At 45.3% G+C, this 22524-nt stretch overlaps 1 protein-coding gene across 1 annotated transcript; it reads right to left on the minus strand.

Annotated features, from left to right (window-relative positions):
• Positions 1-1148: 1148 nt before the first annotated feature.
• LOC309440162 (broad substrate specificity ATP-binding cassette transporter ABCG2-like) lies at positions 1149-20592 on the minus strand. The gene is made up of 16 exons (XM_082053578.1): positions 20291-20592; positions 17581-17864; positions 16946-17005; positions 15556-15670; positions 13071-13223; positions 12159-12316; positions 10836-10987; positions 9449-9565; positions 8300-8565; positions 7670-7752; positions 7207-7296; positions 5796-5920; positions 5278-5432; positions 3750-3839; positions 2412-2524; positions 1149-1548 (listed from the first exon to the last, which is right to left on the minus strand). Exons 2-16 carry the CDS (start codon positions 17862-17864, stop codon positions 1401-1403), a joined length of 2109 nt encoding a protein of 702 aa, XP_081909704.1. The 5' UTR covers positions 20291-20592; the 3' UTR covers positions 1149-1400.
• Positions 20593-22524: the final 1932 nt, after the last annotated feature.

The following is a 22524-nucleotide window of genomic DNA, read 5'->3' on the forward strand; positions in this document are numbered from 1 at the left end:
TGCAGCAGCCTGGGCCTGGCGGCCGCCCGCGCTGCACCCGCGGCCTGGGCACCGCAGCGGCTGTGGCCGCGCGGTGAGGGGAGGCCTCCGCTACCGCACCTCTGACGGGCCCCAGCGTCAGTGGCGAGAACAGCACAGACAAACCGCCATCGCCGCGACGGCAGGAGGAAGACAAATACCGAGATGTAAAACGTAGCATGAGACTGCTTTTTAGCGGGTGTCAGCCGCAGCCAGGCAGCGCGGGAAGCGTCGTTTGTGGTTGGCGTGGCCACGCTGTGCGCTGCGTTGTTTCCCTCTTGCCAACACCGCGGCCGAGCGGCTCCCGGCAGGAGCCCCAGCAGCACCGCACACCGCGGGCCGGCTGCAGCACTACTCCCGGCCCGACCCACACGAGCAAACTCGAGCCCTGTGTTTGAACATGCTTTCCTTTGGCTTAGCTGGTCCACTAGCATCCAAGGGTCTTAACGAAGCACCACTTTTGCTAACGATGTAGTGGGGAGACAACTGCCTGCACTCTGTAGTCTGGCCTGTGGTGACCACGCCAAGCATTGCTGTAGTTGCCACGGCAGTGTTTACATGGAGGTTTTTTAGTTCATGGTGTAAGTTGCTCTAAATACAGGTGGTGCAGCTAGGTATTAAGTCTGTTAAAAGATCTGCCATTTCTAAGTGTACCATTTTAAAATTAATAAAAAGGAGGAATTTTCTCCCCTCCTCTTAAGTAGTAAATGTATTTTTTGTTGATGATGTTTCATTTTGGGTGTTGTGGTTTGGGGGATTTTTTTACAGAACAACAGTGTATATTTATCACTGTTCTTAGATGAGATGCACTGTTGTTTAACTTTCAATCAAGTAGAAGTTATTTCTGCAAGTATCTTCCATCGAGAAGCTACTAGAAGTATAACTGTTTTTGATTGGCAAGTAGTACTCACTCCCTGTACTGACTTCAAACTCAAATGCACACTGTGAATGGTCTTCAGCTCTCAAGTGTGACAGGCACTAACAAAAGGCAACATATCAGTGCATAAATGCCATTGGCTTATGCCATTTGTGATGGAGAGGCTCACATGTTCAGGGGAGTATGTTTCCCTTTGAACATTTCCTGTATAAGTTCACTACAGGAGAATAATACTTTACAATATGTGGTTTGATATGTGCCTAAGGAATTATAAGAATCATATTATCTTACCAAAAAAACCCTTATGGAATGTACACTAATGCATTTCTTCTTAAAAATTAAAATCATACAATCACATAGAGATCATGCTCCAGAAAGAAGGGGGCAGGGTTCCCATCCGAAGTCCAGTGAAGTCAGTTGAAACCTTTTGGCAATCTCCAGTGGACCCCAACAAGATCTGCAGTTTTAAGACCAGAGAAGCTGCAGAGCAAAGCAGCGCAGGAGTCTATGTGAATTTTCTCATAAACCGGAGTTTTGCATAGGCAATGGTAAGGAAGATAACAGTCATGCAGAAGAGGGCCACTATGTTTTCCCACATTGCCCAGTTGGTGGGTTCGATTCCTTGGCTGCACAGGTATGCTTCACCAGAACACCTGCAGAAAAGCATGGAGCAGAAATTGGTATTACTACATGGCGCAAGTCTTCAGGTAGTTACTTTTATTCCTGTTTCACAAAGATTCTTCTACCCTCAGCTCTGCAAAACAGGTGACAGAAATAGAGCAGCTTCATAACCTATCACTAAAATAAAAGCTTAAGGAACCAACCTAGATCTCTCGTTCTCGTAATTTTTCAGTAGTATCCTAATGTTGTTTATAGATAGCTGGCAATTTGAGTAAACCTCAAACCCACATTGAACTGTGATAAGTACAAAAGCATTAGTGTCACACAGCAATTGTTGGAGGTCTGTAGCAGGGGCTTGGGGTCCAAAAACTGCAGAAACAGTGCTCTAGCACTGTTCCCTGCAATAACCTCAGTTTGCCAGCCCTCTAGCATGTGACATGAAATACTTACATTGCTACAATTTAAGGTGTCAAAAGTATTTCAAATAGGGCAGCAGCACTGGGAGATAGATACCCTGACTCTCTCCTGTATCTGCAGGGAGGCTAATATTTACAAACAAGCTCTGAAGAGCAGGCATGTTTCTCATCACAGGTCTACTGCTTCCCAACAACTTTGTGGCTATCCACACATTGCATTTCCATTGCTAAGTGTCCCTGGGTTTGTTTAAGAAAACTGATAAACCAGGGCTAGATTATCAAAAGCAAAATTTAATTTAGCTTATCTGCCTGTTTTTAGGAGCAAAGTTTCATCCCTACTTTCTCTTGGGTAATTGTGAAGTTTTACTATATAATCCTGACATACTTTATTTTGGGACATGTTATCCAGACTGCCATATTCCTCTTTAAGCCAGCCATCACTATTCAGGCCCAAGAACCACCAGGGGTTAGAGGCTTACATTTCTCCTGAAATATTGGGTGGACAACTGCTTGCATCTCCCACAGACGCTGTAACATTTGCATTCTTCTCACCACAGAAGTAGAGATCTCTGAACTCATTCACTTGAAGAGCCTAGGGAGAGAGGCAGACATCAGATTTTTACAGACTTCGTGATTTGGGGTGCTAAAACTGAAACATCTCAAAGGAATTTGATTATTAGAAGACACATATCACCATTCTTGGAACCATATGTTTCTGTTCCTTTTTATTTTGAAGCTCTTAATTACTGCCTTTCTGATTAACTGTTCCATTTTCTACATGCAGGATGGTTTAGTGTCTGTCTTTGACTTCAAAGTTACATTTCAGCGATTTAGCCATGGGTTTCTGTTTTGCCAGCTACAAGTTCCTGTTCATCCACTTTCATCTGGGTCAGTCTACTGACCCAGAAGACCACATGGCTGCATGCAGACAGCCCATCGCTGGCACACTGAAGCAGATGGCACAGTCAGCCAAGGCAAGAAGGGAAGGGTTCCCTTGCGCTGGAATCCTGGGCTAACTGCAACCTCTTCCACGTCCTGCTACACTGATAAAATCTGTCAGTAATACCCAAACATGTGAGGTCTCACACATCTCAGCCCCTCCCTGATGCTACCTTTCTTTTCCACTGTCGGTCAACAAGGTCATGCCCGTACCACCCTGCACCATCTCTGGTATTCACTTCACTCATTTTACTCAAAGGTAGGAAACTATTCCTCCCAAATAGGCTCAGCCAGGATGAAGACAGGAGATGGAAGCACAACTCCCACCTGTGACCAGGGGGTGACTGCTATGTCTAGTTACCGTGTTTCAAGCAGCTCCACCCTTCGCTTTCTGCTCCCCCAGCTCCTTATTATTCAGAAATGGCAGTAAGTTTATTTCAGCCAGAAAGAAGAAGCCACACTGAAGACTAAGACATTCAGGTATTATTGTAAATCCTTAAAGCAGTTGTACAGTCATTAACCTCAGGCTGGCCAGCCAAACAGTAGTCTCTGGAGAGCCCATAAAATATTTGACTTTATTCTAAGCCATAGGGATCAACTACTCAGGCTAAGAATTAGTGCCTCACTGAACATCTCACTCTGCTGCTGTCCCAGCAGCACTAATTTTGTGTCACAAAGGATTCATTCAGTCTCTGAGACTTCCACCTCTCACACAGAGATTAACTTTTCCTTCCTTTTTGGGGTTGGCTGGTTTGTTCTTTTATCATGTTCATGCAAGGAAATAAACCAAATCTGACTTCATTTATACTCAAAACCTCTTCAGGAAGCAGCAGTGTGGCTACGTTACTCACAGGAGACCGATGCTACTTTCTACTCACAGTGAGGCCGTATCGGGGGATGCTGAAGTACTTGAGCCAGTTCAGCCAGTCCATTATAGTAGGGAGGTTTACCAAGAGGCCTGAAAAGATCTGAAATAGAACAGAAGAGACTCAAACTCTGTTTACTGCAAACCATGCCATTCCTGTGCAGATACTGCAGTTGCTTAGCAGAGGTGCGCTAGCAGAGATCCAACACCTACTGCTGTTATGTCTGTGCCTACAGGTGTGAGGTTCAGTCCCTGCAGCAGTCCTGGCCAGCTGGCCCAACAGCACTCCCAAAATACTGCAGCTGAACTGCTTGCAAAGAGGTCAGAAAGGTTTTTTGCATCCACATGTAAGCTAAGCAGCATGCATGTTAACAACTTCTTACTTTGGAGAGCTGTGTCCTATGGTAGAGCTAGCCAGAGGGCAAAGAAGGATGACTGGGGGAGGAGGAAGTGGAGAAACAAGAAGGAAACCATGGGGAGCCATAAGGGTTGTTACTATTTCAGCTTTCTCCCCTGACCTACATCTTTTATCTGTGCTCTCTCCTGCCTGGAATGAGCTTTGCTCTTTTACTTCATAGCACGATTGGACTTCATAGCTTAACACGATGCTTCAGGCTGTGCTTCCTCCCAAGTGTTTTTGTGCTTACCCTACTGTCTTTCAGGATGTGCATGTGCCATTCCTTATATACTGTGACTTAAGGCAATGTATATCAGCTAGCCTTTGCTATGCATGCTCACTTCTCACCCGCAGCAAGCATTTGAAGTGACACTGTCACTTAGCTTATTGCAAAATCAGGTTAAGCTGCAAATGAAAGAATAAGGGAGGCACTGTGGGCTCAGAATATATACACAGACAGCTATCAGGAATCACCTGACAGAACGTACTTTTTACTCTAGTGTAATTTGATAGGCCTCACAGTCAAGAAGTTGACCACTAACATTATCTCTTCAAAAAAGAATCCACATCCCTCATCTATGAGTAGTCAAAATTCCTTTCTCACTTGCTTTCTTCCTTAGAAGTCCTTGAAGATGAGTACTGAAGTAATTTCTGGAATCCAAGGGCAATACCGAATTAAAATAAAGAGAGGGGTATGCTCCTGCTAATCCCTCTGGGCAACAAAAATTAAGCAGTAAAATCCATCAATCTAAAGTTTATTTTAAGATTTTTTTTTTTTCCTTTTAAATGATCACTTAAATTTCTAATACTGGAAATGCAAGATTTTTATTTTTTTTTTTAGTAATTTTTTGTAAGGACAATTTAAAACAAACACATACCATTTTTGGGGAACACTGGTTGCAAAGTTCTGGTGACATCACACATACTGAATTGCACCTGAGCAATTACTTGACCCTTAGATTACAAGTCAGCAGAAGTACATCTTTCTCTATAGTGACAAGAAAGTCACAGGCATGGGGCTGACATGCTACTGGACTGTGGATTCTCAGCCTGTGTAGCACTGGTTCAACCCAGACCCCCCAGTCTGTCTCAGCTGCTTCCTCACCTACACCAAAAGAGCACACACACACCTTTATATACTTACAAGCATCAGGACAAAACAAATAGTGATGAGCAGATTTGCCACAGCCACCACATCCATCCCAGCACTGATAGCCAGAGACATGGCTGTGGCAGTGTAGGACACCAGTACCAGGGTCAGCATGAAGAAGAAGAACCGGCCTGCGACAGCTTGGTATCCTGTCATAAAACAGAAAGGAAAGAGTCCAGTAAACAACCACCTTATGAATCCCAGTGAGGTACCCTTGGACTTCTATACAAGACAGGGAGAGCAGGAAGAAAGACCAAGTTTGGAGTTGGCAGGAACTATGCATGCTCCAAAGGCCCAAAAAGCATTACTGAAAGATGTGGTCAAGCAGGCCCCTGTCTTAGACTTCTGGTGTCTCTGCCTCTGCCCCAGAGGCCTCTGAAGTTATGATGCCAGACACTTAAATCAGTTGAAGGTTCAACTCGTTTCATGTTACAGGTATAAGAATTAAACTCTAAGTCAGAAATCAAATGTGTTGGAAGATGACAGGTTCAATGAAAGCATCAATTGTTTACCAATCATCCAGTAACTGATGCATGAGAATATGATGGCTGGAGCAGTTCTCATGGGCAGCAGATCTCCTATCATCAAGGCCAGGAAGTAGGCAGACACACGGTAATATCCACTGGTGTACTGATGGCTGCGAGGACAGGAAGGAAGGGAGTTGTACATGTTTAGATGTTATCTAGGAAACAGTCTCAGCATGCGTGTCTGGTTTACCCTGGTTTGGTTACTCCTTCTCAAGTTGTTAATTTTCTCTGTGCTATCACTTCCCACTCTGTAAAGTAAGGAGTGATCTGTCTCACAGGCCCTGCAGACATATTGAGAGCCCTCTGAGGAAAGTGACTGAAAGGCTATGTGGCTGCTAAATAATGTACAGGAATAAAGCTCCTGAATCTCTTTTCAAAGAGAATGATCCTTAACACAAGAGCATGGGAAAGTATTAGACTGCTATTAACTGGAGGAACACTTCATCCACAGCTAAATCATACAGCTACTTTCAGGGGAGAAGGAATGATATCCAACAATGAGGAAACACCTTTACAACATTAACTCACCTCCAGTTCACAGGGCAATTAAATGTCATTATGATTGTTTTGCTGCTTAATGGAGCTCATGAAAAGATGCTTTAATTGGTGAGGTGCCCAAATCCCCATGACACAGCTGGTAAGCTAAGCTGGTAAGCAGGGCAGACTGGCAAGAAGTGTCAGTGTTGGGGAGATTCATTACTGAGCAGCTGTTAGGGGCAATATTAAGATTTTCTGAGCAGCTTGTGAATGGACATGTACATTCCAGGCACAGATCTCTAGTTTCTTCCTTACTGCATAGGATCTGTCTCTTGCCCTTTCATCCCATGAGCTAGAGGCTATTCCAAACTACATTTTCAACATGTATATATACAATATATACATGCATTTACATATATATACACACATACAAACACATATACATATATACAGACAGGGACATATTCTTGATTATTAGGGAGATCTTGCAAGCCAGCCAGCAGCCCTCTTCATCTGAGCATCCCTTATGAAGCTTTTCCAAGAACTCTCTCATCATTATTGCACAGTCTTACCACTCTGAGACCATTGCAAGACAGTGTTTCAATCCTGTCAGCAAGAGTCCATGCAGGGTTCACAGTCTGCAGGATTCACATGCAGACTTCAAAAACAGCTGTTACCAAAAGTGGGTAAGAAAAGCACTTCTCAATAGACTGTGACACAGCTGGCAAATAAAAGAATTTTCTTTCTCCCCTCCTCCTTTTTAGCATTTCAGCTCCCTGCTCTACCAACCAATTACTATTACAATCTGGTGTTGCAAGGGAGCAATCAAGTCTTTGGTAGAAATAATTTTGTTAGCCTGTAATATACTAGCCCTGCCTCGCTCCAGGGTATGAGACAGTCTAAGTGCCTCACTACTTACACAAATAGTTTCTTGTCTCTGATGAACAGCTCAATTGCAGAGACGCTGGAAAAACACTGGTTTGTCGTGACAAAAAACAAGGATCCAACTCTAGAAGGCAAAACAGAACAGTCAAAAAGTGAGGAAAGGGCCTAGATCAACACTGGCAGACTCAGACATCATCATACAACCAAGTCAGTGCTTTTCTGTCTCTGTCCACAGAACTGAGCTATTTAATTGTGCTACTGTAGATATAAGCTGTAAAACCAGGTTTATTCCTTTATCTTCCCTTTCACATCTCCTTTTTACGTATGTGTGAGCCTGACAGAGAAGCAGCCCCTTTAGTAGATCCAGCAACGCCCTGCCTGAGGCTTGTGAACCTAACCCTCTGTTGTGGTCCAAGTGCATCCCAAGGCTTTCCTGGTGGCTCACACCTGTCTCCTACAGATAGAAATATGAGTAAAGCTGTGGCTTTCTAACTTACCGATTCTGAATGCCACTTCGATCCAATTTTACACCAAAAAAGATAGCACCCACAACCAAGGCTAGAATTACGGTTACTGCAATCTAGAAGTGGAAAGAAGAGGAAAGGGAGTCCTTTAGGAAGTAGATATGGAGAAACTTATTATTAAGGCATATGCAGGGTTTAAGATTCACACGCGCCTAAAACTTTGCTGTTGTGAGGCATATACCTATGACACATACAATTAAAAGTCTTGTGGCAAATTTTCCACGTTTGTCCTCTTCACTCTTCTCTTTCCTTTGATCTTCTTCAGCTAAGAAGGATTGGTAGAAGCACACTCAAAGAATAACCCAGCTTAAAATTTCAAGTGGGGCACAAAATTAACATCACCCTAGAAGCTCCCCATGTAAGCCAGAGAATGGAGCATTTCCCCTTGCTCCCCAGTCTTCCATGCAGCAGTTTTTGTGCAAAGCTAAAATGCAGATTTTTTTCAAAGACAACAAAAGTAGCTGGGCATTCCAATTAACTAGCAGTGGCACAGGACTTTTCTGCTTCCCTAGCCACCTTTGAAAACAAAAGTCTGTGCTACAAACCACAGATTTTGGGACTAAGAGCAGAAAGAGCCCGAGACTTTTAGCAGTTGTTACCTACTTGTGCAATGGAGGCCTGTGGGTTCCTGATGAGGTTTTTCAGGGAACGCTTGGACACCCAGTACAGCTGGGTGAGGAATCCATTTGCATAGGTAATCTCATGCCCCTTCTTGGATACTCTCTGCTTGCTTCCCCGTCCAAGCTCCACTTTCCCCAGTGCTTCCTTTGTGCTCTGGTACAGGCTGGAGTTGAGATATTTCTGGTGCAGCACATCTACCACACTGCTGTCCACGTTATCTTCTGCCACTCCATTTTCACTGCTCACCTCTGAGTGAGGAAGACAAGATACGGCTTGTGATTTCCCATCAATCCCACCTTCACATGGCTCATCAATATGCTCAGCCATTTTGAAGGCTGAATTAAAAACAAAACAAAACATAACAAAAAAAAAAAAGAAAAAAAAACAAACGAACAAAAAAAAAAAAACCCAAACCCAAACAGGAATACTTAGGCTTAGTTCTGAGCTTAAGAGGCTAGCTTGAGTAAGAGGGTTTCCCTACAGTTTCAGTTGACCCTGGCTAATTTGCCTGTTCTTTGTGGCACAAAAATGGCCATATTACTAGAATGAGGCACCAGAAAACCTTTGTTTCACTGAATTTTGGAGTAATCACTGTTTGCTCTGATCTATTTCCCCATCTCCAAAAGACATCACTAAGAAAACTGTTCTCTTATGATCCTTCAGATGCTGCTGCAGCATCCCCAGACAAATATTTCCCAAAAATTCACTCACTACATTGTTAGTTTGTTCTCTACTCTAGTTCCAGTCTTTCTCATTGCCCTGTAAATCCATCACTCCTTAGCCTACCTACCCTGTCTTCTCTGCAGTAGTCTCTTATGTGACTGAAAATTTCTGTCTTCTGTCACTTGTCTCTTGAGACTAAGCAATTCTAGTTTTTCAGTCTTTTCCATACAGGTTTTGTAAATTACTGATACCTATCATTGCTCTCCTGTATTACTGAAGGAAGAAAAAAAAAAAAACTTTTAAAAGTTTTCTGAGCTCTTTAAAGAAGCCCAAAGCAAAGTGTACCTATTAGTAGGAAAAAATAAAATTATAATTAAGTGCCCTTAGAATTGGAGAAAACCCGAGAATAGAAGCTTGCCATCACCACATACAACTTTCCTTCTACAGAATTTCTCCTTCACAATTCACCTTTTCCTATTTCCACAGGTCTGTGATCCTCCTTGCTTGCTGCCACAGCAGTTGAGTCACCATTTATGATATCAAGGAAGAAGTCAGCTGGATTGTTGAAGGGTTCACATTCATATCCTTAAAAAAAAAAAAAAAAGAATCAGCAGCATGTTTGTATTGTATTGCACAAAACACAGCTTGGAAGGTCAGGTCTAATACTGTATCACTTTTCCACAATGCTGTTCATCCCACTCTGAGAGACACACAGTTCCTCAGTAGAGGTTGCTGGATGTCTGCTCTGCAGCCTCAGATGCTTGCTCTAGAAGCTCAGCTCTTGCTTGTGTTTCCTTGGTCACAAGGCAGAGGAAGGGCTGTCCAAGATTGGCTTCTTATAATAGGGTTCTAGCTATCAGATGAGGAGAGGAGGAAAAAAGAAAAAAAGAAAAGAGAAAAAGAGAGAGAGAGAGAAAAAGAGAGAGAGAGAGAAAAAGAGAGAGAGAGAAAAAGAGAGAGAGAGAAAAAGAGAGAGAGAGAGAAAAAGAGAGAGAGAGAGAAAAAGAGAGAGAGAGAGAAAAAGAGAGAGAGAGAGAAAGAGAGAGAGAGAGAGAAAAAGAGAGAGAGAGAAAAAGAGAGAGAGAGAAAAAGAGAGAGAGAGAAAAAGAGAGAGAGAGAAAAAGAGAGAGAAAAAGAGAGAGAAAAAGAGAAAAGAGAAAAAGCAAGGATGTTTAATCTATAGCATTCATGTAAGAAAGGAAGTGAGGTGTGATTCTAAGAGGGAGAGTAGAAGTAGCAAGATTGGTTAAAGCATCTCCCTTAAAGCCAGGGAAAGCTTACAATCCAATGCGTCCATGGCTGCATCTAGACTAGATTGGAAATTCACTCCACTTTCTCTGTCCATAAAAGTCAGAAATTCTCATCCTGCTTATTTGGAGAGGAGACAGCCACCCAACTGTGCAATTACTAACCCATCTTAAGACACACCACGATTTTGTTCTCTCAGGTGCCCACCAGCATTCACACCAGAGCCAATTCTTGGATCAGTCCCTTCAGATTGTTGCCATGCTGCAGGCTGTGGTTCAAAACCCACTGGGTCTGTCACCTAGGCCTATTAGAATTACGAATAGCACGTTGTCTGTTGTGCTTGTAAATGTCCAAACAGTTCTGGGGTTTTGACCTGATGCAAGGCAAAACAAAGGTAGGAGACATGCTCTGTGTTGCCTGAAAAATTGATGTTTGTTGTTTTATTTTTTTTCCTGTTCTAACATGACACCATTCATACTGATGTGTATGACCTCTAGTATCCTAGTGATAAAACAGCACAGGACTGTTATCCAGTGTTAGGATAAGAATCCACCCACAGATCGAACTCATTATCCAGTTGCCTTTGCTCTTGCCACAGAAGACTTACCAATAGAACTAAAGTACTCCAGGGCCTGCTTCGCAGGACCATGGTACAGCACCTTTCCCAAAGCTAGTAATGTCAGACTGTCAAACAGCTTGAATATGGAATAGCGCGGCTGATGGATGGAAAATATGATGGTTCGCCCTCTTCTTGAAAGCCTGAAATAGAAACAAAACATCTCACAAATACACTACAGTTTGCATTTCAGAAAGGTCATGTTAACCCAAACAAGGGTTATCCAAGTTCAAGACAAATACTTGTCAACTTCTCAGGATCTCAATGCAGAAAAGCTGCAGTTCGCCTTCTCACTGTGTCAGATGCTGCCTGCAAGACTTTCAAGACAGAACCCATCATTACAAGAGACTGTCATTGCAGTCTGGGTAGCCAAAGTATGATGTTGTCTGTAGCTAGCAAAGGTTGAGGCCACAGCTGTGTATAAACCCTCCTTACATGTTTTCTATACCTGGCTTCAACTTGACTAACTGGAATGGTCCTGCTGCACTCAATTGGCAGTACCAGGCTTTACATGGCAGGCTGTGGAAGTCTGGCCAGCTGAGATTTCTCTTAGCTATTCTGCTGAACATTTACTCTCTAGAAAAGTCAAAACTAGGTTTCCTTCAGGTTTGTCAGGTGCTCTTTCAAGTGATTTAGCACTGATGCCCAACAAGTATCCTTGCCAATCAAAGACCTCTATCCATAAACAGCAGACCAAATATCCCCCTAAGCAAAACCAGGCAACATGCTACAAACCCAGCAGGAGTGTTAAGAAGTTGTTCTCATTAAATAAGCCTTGTTTGGTTCTCTTCGTACGAGAAGACAGAACATAGTAGACAAAGGTAAATACTGAGGGTAATTCTGCAGGTGAATCATAGAACCATAGAATAGTTTGGGTTCGAAAGGACTGTCAAAGGTCATCTAGTCAACCTTCCCTGCAATGAACAGGGACATAAGTCTGATCTGACTTCAAGGCTGTTGTCAAAATGGAGGAAGAGATTTTGTAATAGACTCAGCTGGAAGGCTGAGAAATTATGATTACAAGCCCTGACCTCCCAGTCCACCCCTTTCTGTGGCAAAGGGAAGCTGTCCAAACTACATCTGCCTTTTGGGCTCAAATCCAATGCTTGCTGTGGAAAGATTCCCATCAACTTCAACAGGCTTTGGACAAGACCCAAATAAATAATTTACCACCACTTCTGAGTCTATTTGTCTAACTTTTTTTTTTTTTTTTTAAAAAAAAAAGAGCACTGTAGCTACTCAGTCATAACAGCATTCATTTTTGTTACTAATGAGCTGACAACAAAATCGCAGCAAAGCCCTGAAGAGACTTACTTCTTCAAAAGGATAAGAACTGCATTGGCTGTGCTGGCATCGAGGCCAGTGGTTGGTTCATCCAGAAACAGGACTGGTGGCTCTGTGATGAGTTCCATCCCAATGTTGGTTCTCTTCCGTTCCCCTCCAGATACTCCCCGAATTAATTCGGTTCCTACCTACAAGCAGGAGAAAACAGGTATTTGCAATAAGACCTAGTCAGTGCATGCTCTGGAGTTCAGTAGATATTTCAGTAACCCTTTTCATTTTCAGAGTCCCATTAGTGAACTCTAGGGCCAGCAGCAGATGATGGGTCTGACTCAGTGTGAGGGACTGTGTAGCCATAAGCAGAGCCTGATTTTCAGAGGTACCAGGTGCCTTATGACTTCAGGGAACAAGGATGACACTGACAAGGAATAGCCAGAACGAGGCCACAGCAGTCAGAGGTGGCACTGGTGTTTAGGGTTGCCTTTTGTTGGTAGCTTGCCTGCTACTCAAGTAAAAGTGGGATAAGTAATCTAAGAGTAAACATGCTGCTGGGAGGAACAAGCTCTGCACAGAACTCATCCATCATGGCCCAGCTTTCCATCTGTCACAGCTTTCAGCGCTGTAAAAACTATTTCCCTGTCTTGTCCCACAAAGCCGGGAAGTGACTGAGCAGCTTTCCAAGGCGCAATGACTAGGTGACTTTTTCACCTCTGAACTTATACAACATACTGGACATTGTCCAAAATCTTCCCCTTTTAGTAGCAAAAACACATGCCTCTTTCCAAGATACCTCCTGTGCTCGAGACTGATTTATTTGCAGTACGGTTTAGTCAGGTTCCTGCTTAGCTTAGTATAGCTGCAATACATACACCACGCTGCCCAGCATCAAGTAGTTCAGTTTCCAGAGGCAAAATGATTTCTGAGAAAGGTATTTTCACTGCTCACCTTAGCATCAGCCACTTTGCTTAATCCCAGCTCGCTGATTATCTGAGTGACTCGCTCTTCCTTCTCTTTAACACTGATGGAGCTGGGGAGCCGCAGGGCAGCAGAGAAGTGCAGGTTCTCCCTCACCGTCATTGTGCCCATGACAACATCATCCTGAAAGCAGTACAAATGGAGAGCTGGAAAGTCTGCTTCTCAGCTACCTGACTGTGCACCAGAGCCCCTGTAGTGACAGTTGCTGGACAAGCTGTTTGTGGACCACAGTGGAAACTGGACCGAGGGACAACCCGTGCTCCAAAACCTACATGACATGAAAGTTTAGGTCACTCAGTAGCAGTCGAGGGGAGAATGCAGCTCAGCAGGCTACCAGCTTACGCCAAGCACCACCTCAGCTCAGGAGTTCAAGTGCAGACAGCACCATTTTGTACTGCATGTGCATTTTCCTTGCCAGCTAAACGGAGGCAGAACAGGTAGCTGGTTTTGTAGAGTTAAACTTCTGCCAGTCCAGCTGAAGCCAATGTACATTAATAGTGATCAGTGTTCAAGGCAGAGACACTCAGAGAGTCACCCAAGTCAGCTCTGTTCCCAATTAGAAGCCATAACTTACTGTGGTCCAGAGCACCTGCCGAGTTCAGCTGACAAGGAGCTCTCCCCATCTCCTTGCTGGCAGCAGCTCTTCAGAGAAACAAGAGTATTGCTCCCGATTTTTTCAATGTCTCAACTATCTATAACTCTTGGGCACAAGGCCTTATTTTAAGGGCTAGCCATTTAGAAAAGCTTCAACATTCATGTGCATTTTGGGTAAGAATCAAATCTATCCAGCTGATGAACATCTGGGCAGCCTACACTGATCATGAGCCAGAGTTGATATCAAGTCCATCCACAGCTCCATGCCTCTCCATCACCCCTGCTTCGATATTTGAGCCAATTCTGCATCCTACCATATGACGAGAGAAGGACTGCAACACTGGGCAGCTGCTGAGAAACATGCCTGTTAGTCAGGCACCTTGCACATCTAGTGCCATTTTGGAAGGCACATCCCCTAAGCTGCAGGGCAGCAGATTCTTGCCGGCTTTGGGACTCCTTCCGCATCAGATGTAGTTCAGCAGCAGCACAAAGGATGGGCCAGTCAACCATGTTTGGCACTGGAGTGAATACAGAGGAAGACTGAATATGTTGCTGTGCTGGAAGTATATGACAGATTACTCAGGGTGTAGTGTTATGACAAACTGGCTTTGCCGCCACAGCTGGTTTGGGAATTTCCTACCATCACTCTCCTCCCCACACACCCTCAGTCTCTCACCCTAGCCTCCCATTCCCCATCCTCAAATCCATCAATACAACAGTTGGGTCACCACATTAGAAAATAAAATGTGAATTTAAGCTACCTTAATGTCAAACTGTGGCATGACACCCTCGCTTGCATGGCATGAGTGGAGAGACCACCAACAGTTTTATAGGGATAACATGACTTAGCATGTCTAGATGCTCATCTGCATAAAACTGACCCTACAAGTATGTATGTATTTAGGCCTTAAGTGTTGTTTTTAGTCTTTAGGTCATCTTTATTGATCTAGGGAGTACTGCACAGGGGTGGGAGGCAAGAGAGACCACTTAATGTCCCACCTAGTTGCCTGTTGCCTGTCATTTTAAGGCTAAGTTTGGTTGCTTTGGACATCTGAGATCCCAGTCTCAAACTGGGACCACTTGCAAGAAACTTCCTGGCCATTCATTAAACCCTAAGGATTTGGGGATCTTTGGTCTGCAGGATCAAGACTCGGCATCAGTCTTGTAACATGCATCCTCCCAGAAGCCCCCAGCTGGCAGCTTTCAGAAACGCTGCCTTTTTCACATCTGCCTGCAGTCAGAAGCCTGGATGGTTTCCAGATTTGGCTGATCATATGACTGCCAAGAATCCCCTTCTCCTCAGCTCCTCTGGACTTTTAGGGTCTATTCTTGATCCAGGCCTCCACCCACTTCCGCAGATTCAGCCGGCTTTTCCTGTCTCTGAGTGGAATGAAGCTCTATCCCAGCCAGCCAGAATCAGAGGAAGAACAGCAGGGATCTATTTATTTCCTAGAATTATTGTCTGATAGCTTAAAGGTACTTTTGCTAGCCAGAATTGCTTCTGAGTTTTACAACAAGAGATTTTGGGTGTTGTGAGTTTTTTTCCTCACCTTTTTATTTTTTTTTTTTAAATCCTTGCTAGTACTTCAAAACGGAGCCCAAAGAACAAGCCAGAGTAGCCCAGTGGTTTAGGTATCCATGTGGCTTTGGGAAGACAGACACCACCGTGCTTGACTTGGAGTAACAGTAACATCCTTTTGTCTTCCATATCCCAGAAAAATACTAAATACTGTAACATCTGAGTTATCACATTAGACTCTGTAGGGATAATTGAAAATTACCTAGTAGCTCATGCTGTGCTCATCTTATGTGGCCTTCTCTCCCAAGGGCTCCCAGCCCTCCACCAAAGGCAGTTACTCACCTGCACAACATATCCTGAGATGCACTTGAAATTTGGAGGTTGTGGGATGCCATCTATAAGCACTTCTCCAGACAGGCCTGCTGGGTCTTTTCTGGCAGCCAGCACATCTAGGAGACTTCAGACAAACACCAGGCATTAGGTTTTGCCATAAGGGCTGCTTTCACCTTTAACTGGATGAGTACCACCAGTCAGGACTGCAGTTACAGCTGCTCATGGCATGCTGCAAAGCAAAGAGCACAGAAAGGGGCTTCCTTTACTCTGGCGGCTTTAGCTCTTTGTACAGAAAGCCTGGTGTAGATACAGGATTCTCTAGTGCAAGGTGTGCCAACAGCAGTATATGGTAGCATACACAGTCTCACAATTCACAGCAGTCAGCCACCTACAGACATGAACCCTGTTAACAACTCACCTCAAGTGCACAGAGACAAAAGCACCTTGCTGAGTAGCTGCACGCTGCTCTCCAGCCAGGGGAGCACAGAAGTAACTACTTTGATCTTAAGGAAATTAATCCAAATGGGTCTAAACAAGGCTAGAGTTAAGACTAATTCTATAAAGTAATTCTGTTTTAACATATCACTGGATTCTCCTTTCTGCCAATGCAGAGGCCAGCCTGTCTACCAGCTAAGTAAACACTTGATGAAGTGCTGCTGTTGAAAACATTCTGATTAGCCAGCAGTCTCCTGAGAGATGAAGATCAAAGGTCACCACAAAGACATACCTGTGTGAACCTTGGCCATATTTGCCAGCCTCAAAGGCAGGGTGTGACAAAGAGCTCTCTTTACCATGGATATATGGGTGAGAAAACAGCATCAGCACTAGCTAGAGATATTTTGCATGGTATTTTTCTGTGCTTTCATCCAAAGAACTCAACAACATGTACACCCCCCCACCAGGTCACAGCCAAGTTGGGGTGAGAATCCAGAGCATCCTGCAGACTGACATTACACCATATTCCTGTCCATTGTCAGAGAGGGGTTTGGCCCAGCATCTTCAAGCAAGTGTTGCTGCAGTGACTTCACAGGGGATGACATCTCCTCTGCCCCAAAGGAACTTAAATCCCCTCCCCACATCATTACTGGTCTAGGACAGAGCCTACACCTGAGCTCCAGTCGCCCCAGTTCAGCCTGGTATCTTAGCTCAGGCCACCACCAAAGGTGACTGCAGTAATACGGACCACCAAGTGGAGCAGATGAGGGGTGTGACACCACTGCAGGGCAAAACTCCAGCAAAGTCGATAGAGGGACACGGGGTCAAATTGCATCACCAGTTTTCTCACAGGCATGCAAAGGTCTGAGCCAGCAGAGCCCTCACGTCTCTCCCAACCGTCAGAACCCCAAATCATCCTTGAACATCTGACTGTTCATTTGAAGGAGCAGAAGAAAGTACTCACGAAGATTTACCGCTCCCTGTGGGTCCCAAGATAGCATTCAAGCCTGGCTTCATAATGCCACTGGAAGAAGGAAAGAGTTATTTCCAAATGGAGGACTGTTCACATGCAGTTCATGGTAGAGATGAAGTGTGAACAAAATGCTGTTGAAAGGAAAACTTGAAGATTATTAAAAACTTCGCCTTAAATCTGTAAATCAATAAGCATTTTTCCTTTCTTGTCCTGGACTACCCATCAGAACAGAACCAGAGCTGGACATAAGAAGCAATCTACAAAAGACAGACATTGTCTTCCCTGCGGAGCTGGGTCTTGAAAAGAAGACACAACTGCTCTCTACTGCTCATTTCCTCCCACCACACCTTGAACCATAGTTAAGGGAACCCTCAGATCTTCTGGCAGAAGAGTTTACACAAGTTTGGTCCTAATTTGCCTAGACCAATAACTGAAACTGCTCCAGCTATATCCCACCTATTTTGCCTGAAAGCAAATTAGGCAGTGCTCACAAGAACTGCAGACTGGCAGAGGGGTAGTCATTCCTTTACCAGCACAGCTAGATCTGGAAGGTGACATTGAGGTCACTGATTCACAACAGCAGATTATCTCCTACCCTCCAGTATTTTATTTAAGCAAGAACTTACTAAACATTATGAAGGATCTTCTTTTCCACAGTTTTCCGTTTACATAGGAATCCACTGGACTGCTTAACAGAGTACTGGATGTTATGGAAACTCACAACGGAGCCCCGAGGGGATCGGAGGGACTCTCTTGTTGGAAGAGAACGTTGGAAATTGCCCTCTTCTTCCTCTTCTCCAACAGCAATAATGCTGTGGTCAAATGTGTCTGCCATCATGTCCTTGTTACACAGGTCAAGTTCTACTGTATAGAGATTTTTGAGGTCACTATTGTTTTGAGCAGTTCCCATCTGTCAAGACAAAGAACACAAAAACATGCAGGGAAGGAGACATGTGAGCAAAGATTTCTGCAGGAAGTGTCTTGGAAAAACAAGTTAATGCACACTACACCAATCGTTACACCTGCCAACTTTCCAAAAGGATGGAACTCTGCGCTGGAAGATATCTAGTAGTCCCCCAAGGCATGAAAACCCACAGGTTTAAAATACACATAGCCTTTAAGAATGCGGCATGTATGTTCTTGACATGCTGCTAGCTCAAAGAGCATCTAATGAGGTAAAAACCAAGGCCATCTGTGATGGTCACCATTTTGCTCAACACAGTGGAGACTACAAATGCAAGCTGCTACCACTTCAGCTAAAGAGACTCAAGTTCCCCTCCTTCAGGCAAAATATGCTTAGCCCCCCCCAGCTCCCATCCCCACAAGCCAGCAGAAAAAAACTTTTAATGAATCTGTATGAAGAACCACAGGAAGAAAAACAGTTACACTTATGAAAATGAAGGATACTCACATGCACCTTGTTTGCTGGCACAAGTTTATTTCGGAGATACCAGCGTGATTAAAATAACAATTACATATGTTGCTTATCATGTTTCAGTCATACAAGTATCAAGATACTTCACAACTACGAATAGAAAGAGAAATTTGGATTTATCTGCAGGCAAAGAACAGTTCCCCCTTCCACAGGGAGAGATCTGGGATGTCCCACATTAAGAAAAAACGTGGTACAAACTGGTACATTAAGGAAAATTAAATATGGTATATATTTGTAATCACAAAGTTACAAAGCCTTCTGGTTCAAGCAGATAAGCTGTCTCTGTAGCTCAGGATGGGAGCACCTGAAAGGGAAGATGTGAGCAGCAAAGGGAAAGAACTGTTCATCCTGCCCATGCAGAGCATACGTAGTAGGAAATGTATCAATATGGATATAAACATTAATATAGATTCACTTATTAGCCAGTAGACCTTTTTTGTGAAGGGGCTGCTTCCCTTTCTGTTGCCATAACTGATGAGACCAAGTTTGGATCCCTTCATTTGTTCATTAAAAAAAAAAAAATATTGAATTCTTGCCTTGACATTGCATGTGAAGCACTTGGAAACCCCGCAGAAGTCCCTAAGTCCTGCAGCCTTTGTAAGGCCTGGGCATAAACTGTACCCTGTACCCTACCGTCAGGTGCCCTCACAGCCACAAACCTTTCTGTAGATAGAAGGGAAGTAAATGATTAGCCTAAGTTGTGTTAGTCTAATCATTTACTTCCCTTCTATCTACTGGCATTGTGGTGGTTGTTGGAAAGCTACACATTTACTGTGATGCTGCAGAAAGCCAAGGTGGTCACTAGGCTACCTAAGAAAGCAAGGAGAGAGAACTGCCCACAAAGACATCCATTGCTGGTTACTCTGGTTTTGTGGGAAAGTAGATGAATCCCACTAATCACCCTTTTCCCACCATCTGCGCTTCTTTCCTCTCAGGAGTGAGAGTGTGATAAGCGATAGGACCAGCAATATCCACCACTGCAGAAGTAGTGGATTTCTTAGGGAGGTGGTCATCCTTTTAAGAAACTGGAAATAGAGGAGCCAGATTTAAAGAAAACAGGAATTGCCATTTCCTCTCTGCTTCTTCCCATCACTTAAAACTCAAGAAGTTGCAGTAGTTTTTTTTCCTGTGTAAGTAAAATAAGTGGTGGGGAGAAGGAAGAGTTACTTAGCTGGGACACATCCTTAACTCTGTGACTGGTCACCCCTGGGAAAGCCTTGCTTATGGGAAACAAAAAAGGACATGTTGGTTACATCAGCAAGAGAAGCCTTATATGCTTAATAGGTTGCACAACAGATCAGGAGAAAAAAAGTCTGGATGACAGTGACACCAGGGGCAATAACCTGGTTAGACTTTTGAACATTTGGCTCTCTTGTATACCTCACACCGGTTCTGGATAGAATCTGTAGTTTACATCATCATAACCCTTTTATACAGATTTTTGCAAAGTTACCGATTAGCATTAGCAAGAAAAACCACCACTGTGGGTATGTGCAAGGATGATGGGAGGATGAGAAAAGCATAGCAGAGGCTACAGGTAGATCAGACAGCAGCAGCACTTCACAAGCAGTGCCCCTCCAGCCTCTCATCGTTGCCACAGGAGCCGCCGGTTCTTCTAAGCCGGAGCCACGAACCGACCCGACCGAGCTCCGCTTTCCTTCCCAAGACCCCGCCCGCCAACGGGGCAGCCCCGGGAGGGCAGCCCCGGGAGGGCAGCCCCGGGAGGGCAGCCCCGGGAGGGCAGCCCCGGGAGGGCAGCCCCGGGAGGGCAGCCCCGGGAGGGCAGCCCCGGGAGGGCAGCCCCGGGAGGGCAGCCCCGGGAGGGCAGCCCCGGGAGGGCAGCACGCTGGCGGGCTCCGCCGCTCCACCGCACCGCGCCCCGCCCCGGTCCCCGCCGTTACCTCCCAGCTACCGCTGCGCTCCGGGCGGCAGCACCGAGGCTCTAGTAGCAGCGCTGCCTCGACGGGGTTTTATAACGGAGTCCGGGCGGCGGGTTACATAAACCGGCGGCGGGGAGTGCCCGAAGCTGTCACGCAAACCCCACCGGGACGCGGGCAAAGGCAGCGGCGGTTGCGATGGAGCCCCGCGCCGCGAGGCAGCGCAGACCGGCCCGCGGCTGCGCGACCACCGGGGCGGTGCCGCCGCCGAGCGGGGCCGGGCCCGGCTGCGTGCGCCGCGCTGGGGGAGCCGGTTCCCTCGGCCGGCGGCGTGGCCGAGCCCCCGTCTGCCGGGATGCCCAGAGCTGCCCCGCGCTGTCACCCCGCCGTCCTGGGGTGGGGAGAGCAGGGGTAGGGGGAAAGCAACATTGCTCTCTGATTGGAAACCACCGAAGGGGAGAACCGGCATCGGACAAGAGATGCCAAATAAATTGCCCACAACTCCCGCACATCACTGGCACAGAGAGGTAGAGCTGGGATGGAAGGCAGCATCCACTGTCTCTCCGGCTCTCCCACTTCTGGAAAGGGCATCACGCTCATGGGGTGGTTCCAGTGCAGCTTGGTCAGCTGGGGCCAGAGGCAGTCCCAGGAGCCCCTCCAAGGGTGACAAAGCCACACTGATCTCACACCTTCAGAGGCAGTGTGCTCCTCAGGTGTTTCCCCACTGGGCCCAAGGGGGTCACGGCAGGCAGCACACCAGGGTTACCCCTTGTCAGCCGGCTGTCTCTCAGTGCTGCCATGTGTTCCCAGCTAGGGGAATGTGTGAAAGCCAGAAGATCGGATTTCCTTTAGTTTGTTGTCAAGGTTTGTCCTCAGCCTCCTGTTCCCAAGAACTATTGTCTTTATAAACAAGCTTGCTGTCCCCAGACTCCTTGGTGTTGTGAATGCAGGAAAGGCCTGCTTTTATGATTTATAAATATGATTTATGTAAGTGCTGTCAAGTCACCATACTAATTGCCTCCAGTTTGACTACCCTCTGCAGTTCTCTGCAGCATTGCTTTCTTCTAACACCTTGTGCTAGACTAATTTAAGGCTCAGCTGAGCCGAAGTATACCTCTAGCTGTCCAATGAATACCAGTAAAAAAAACTCCAAAGGTTCGCCTATCCCCTTTCTGACACCTGCCTTCCTCCAGCCATACTGATGCACTTGATGCTGTTGATGCACTAGGCAGAAGACACATCCCATGCAACTGCAGTGCTCTATAGGGCTGAGAGGAGTCCAGAGCAGGTGGGATTATGGGGGGTATTGAAATAGCCTTAGAGGTCTGTCAGGAGAGCAAGTTTTGCCCTAGGTACACCCAGGATCAGACTTGCTGAATAAGGATGTTATCTTCAGTCACGCTATGGGCCCAAAGTGGAATTGAGTTCATGCTTCATTTGTGATTTAACTTCCTTTTTTGAGGAAAATCTGCCTACATTGAAGACTTTTGCCCTAGTGTTTCAACAAGCATGCACATCTGTCTGTCTCCAAGCATATTTCAAACTTGAATACTCAACTAGTCTTCAATGTGCTGCAGTGACAATCTTCTCATCACGTGCCTGGGACAGTGGGGAAAAAAAAAGTCTGTGTGCTTAAGAGCAGGGGTGAGTATTTTCTAAGTCATGAACTTGCTGCTCCACATAGTGTCTACCCAGTGGTGCAGAAGAAGCACCCACTGCAGGAGCACAATTAAAAGTTCAGGTTACACTTGACAGTTTCAGTTGTTCAGCTGCTCTTCAGACAGGGATGATGGAAGCTTCCATGCTGGCAATTTTGGGGAACAGTGCTGCTCCTCCCACACTTCATGGAATGGAAAAAAAATAATTTTCTAACCCCTGTACCCAAGCACATCCTGGTGGCATAGAAATAGGCAGAGACCTGAGATATGGGGAGGAATCAGATCTGCCAAATACAGCCTATGGCTGGAGGCTCTGGCTTTTTTCTAGCCCACCCTTCAAGCAACAGTCTTCTGGGCTTCTTCATGGACCTTTTGATCCTCAGCCTGCTTCATCTTCCACCCCAGCAGGGAGTATTTTTCAGCTGCATCATTCTACTGGTCTGGTTGATGTAGCTCATACTGTTGCTGAGGAAGATTTCTGCCAGTACAGAGGTAGAAGACAGTGGCTAGGGGTGTGTTTTTTTAAGACAAATACTCATGACAAGCCTGAGGAGTCTGATGTTACGGTATTTTTCTCTCATTGCAGCACTCTGTAGGTTG

Source organism: Streptopelia decaocto, assembly GCF_964273445.1.
Source record: "Streptopelia decaocto genome assembly, chromosome: 5".
Taxonomy (NCBI): Eukaryota; Metazoa; Chordata; class Aves; order Columbiformes; family Columbidae; genus Streptopelia; species Streptopelia decaocto.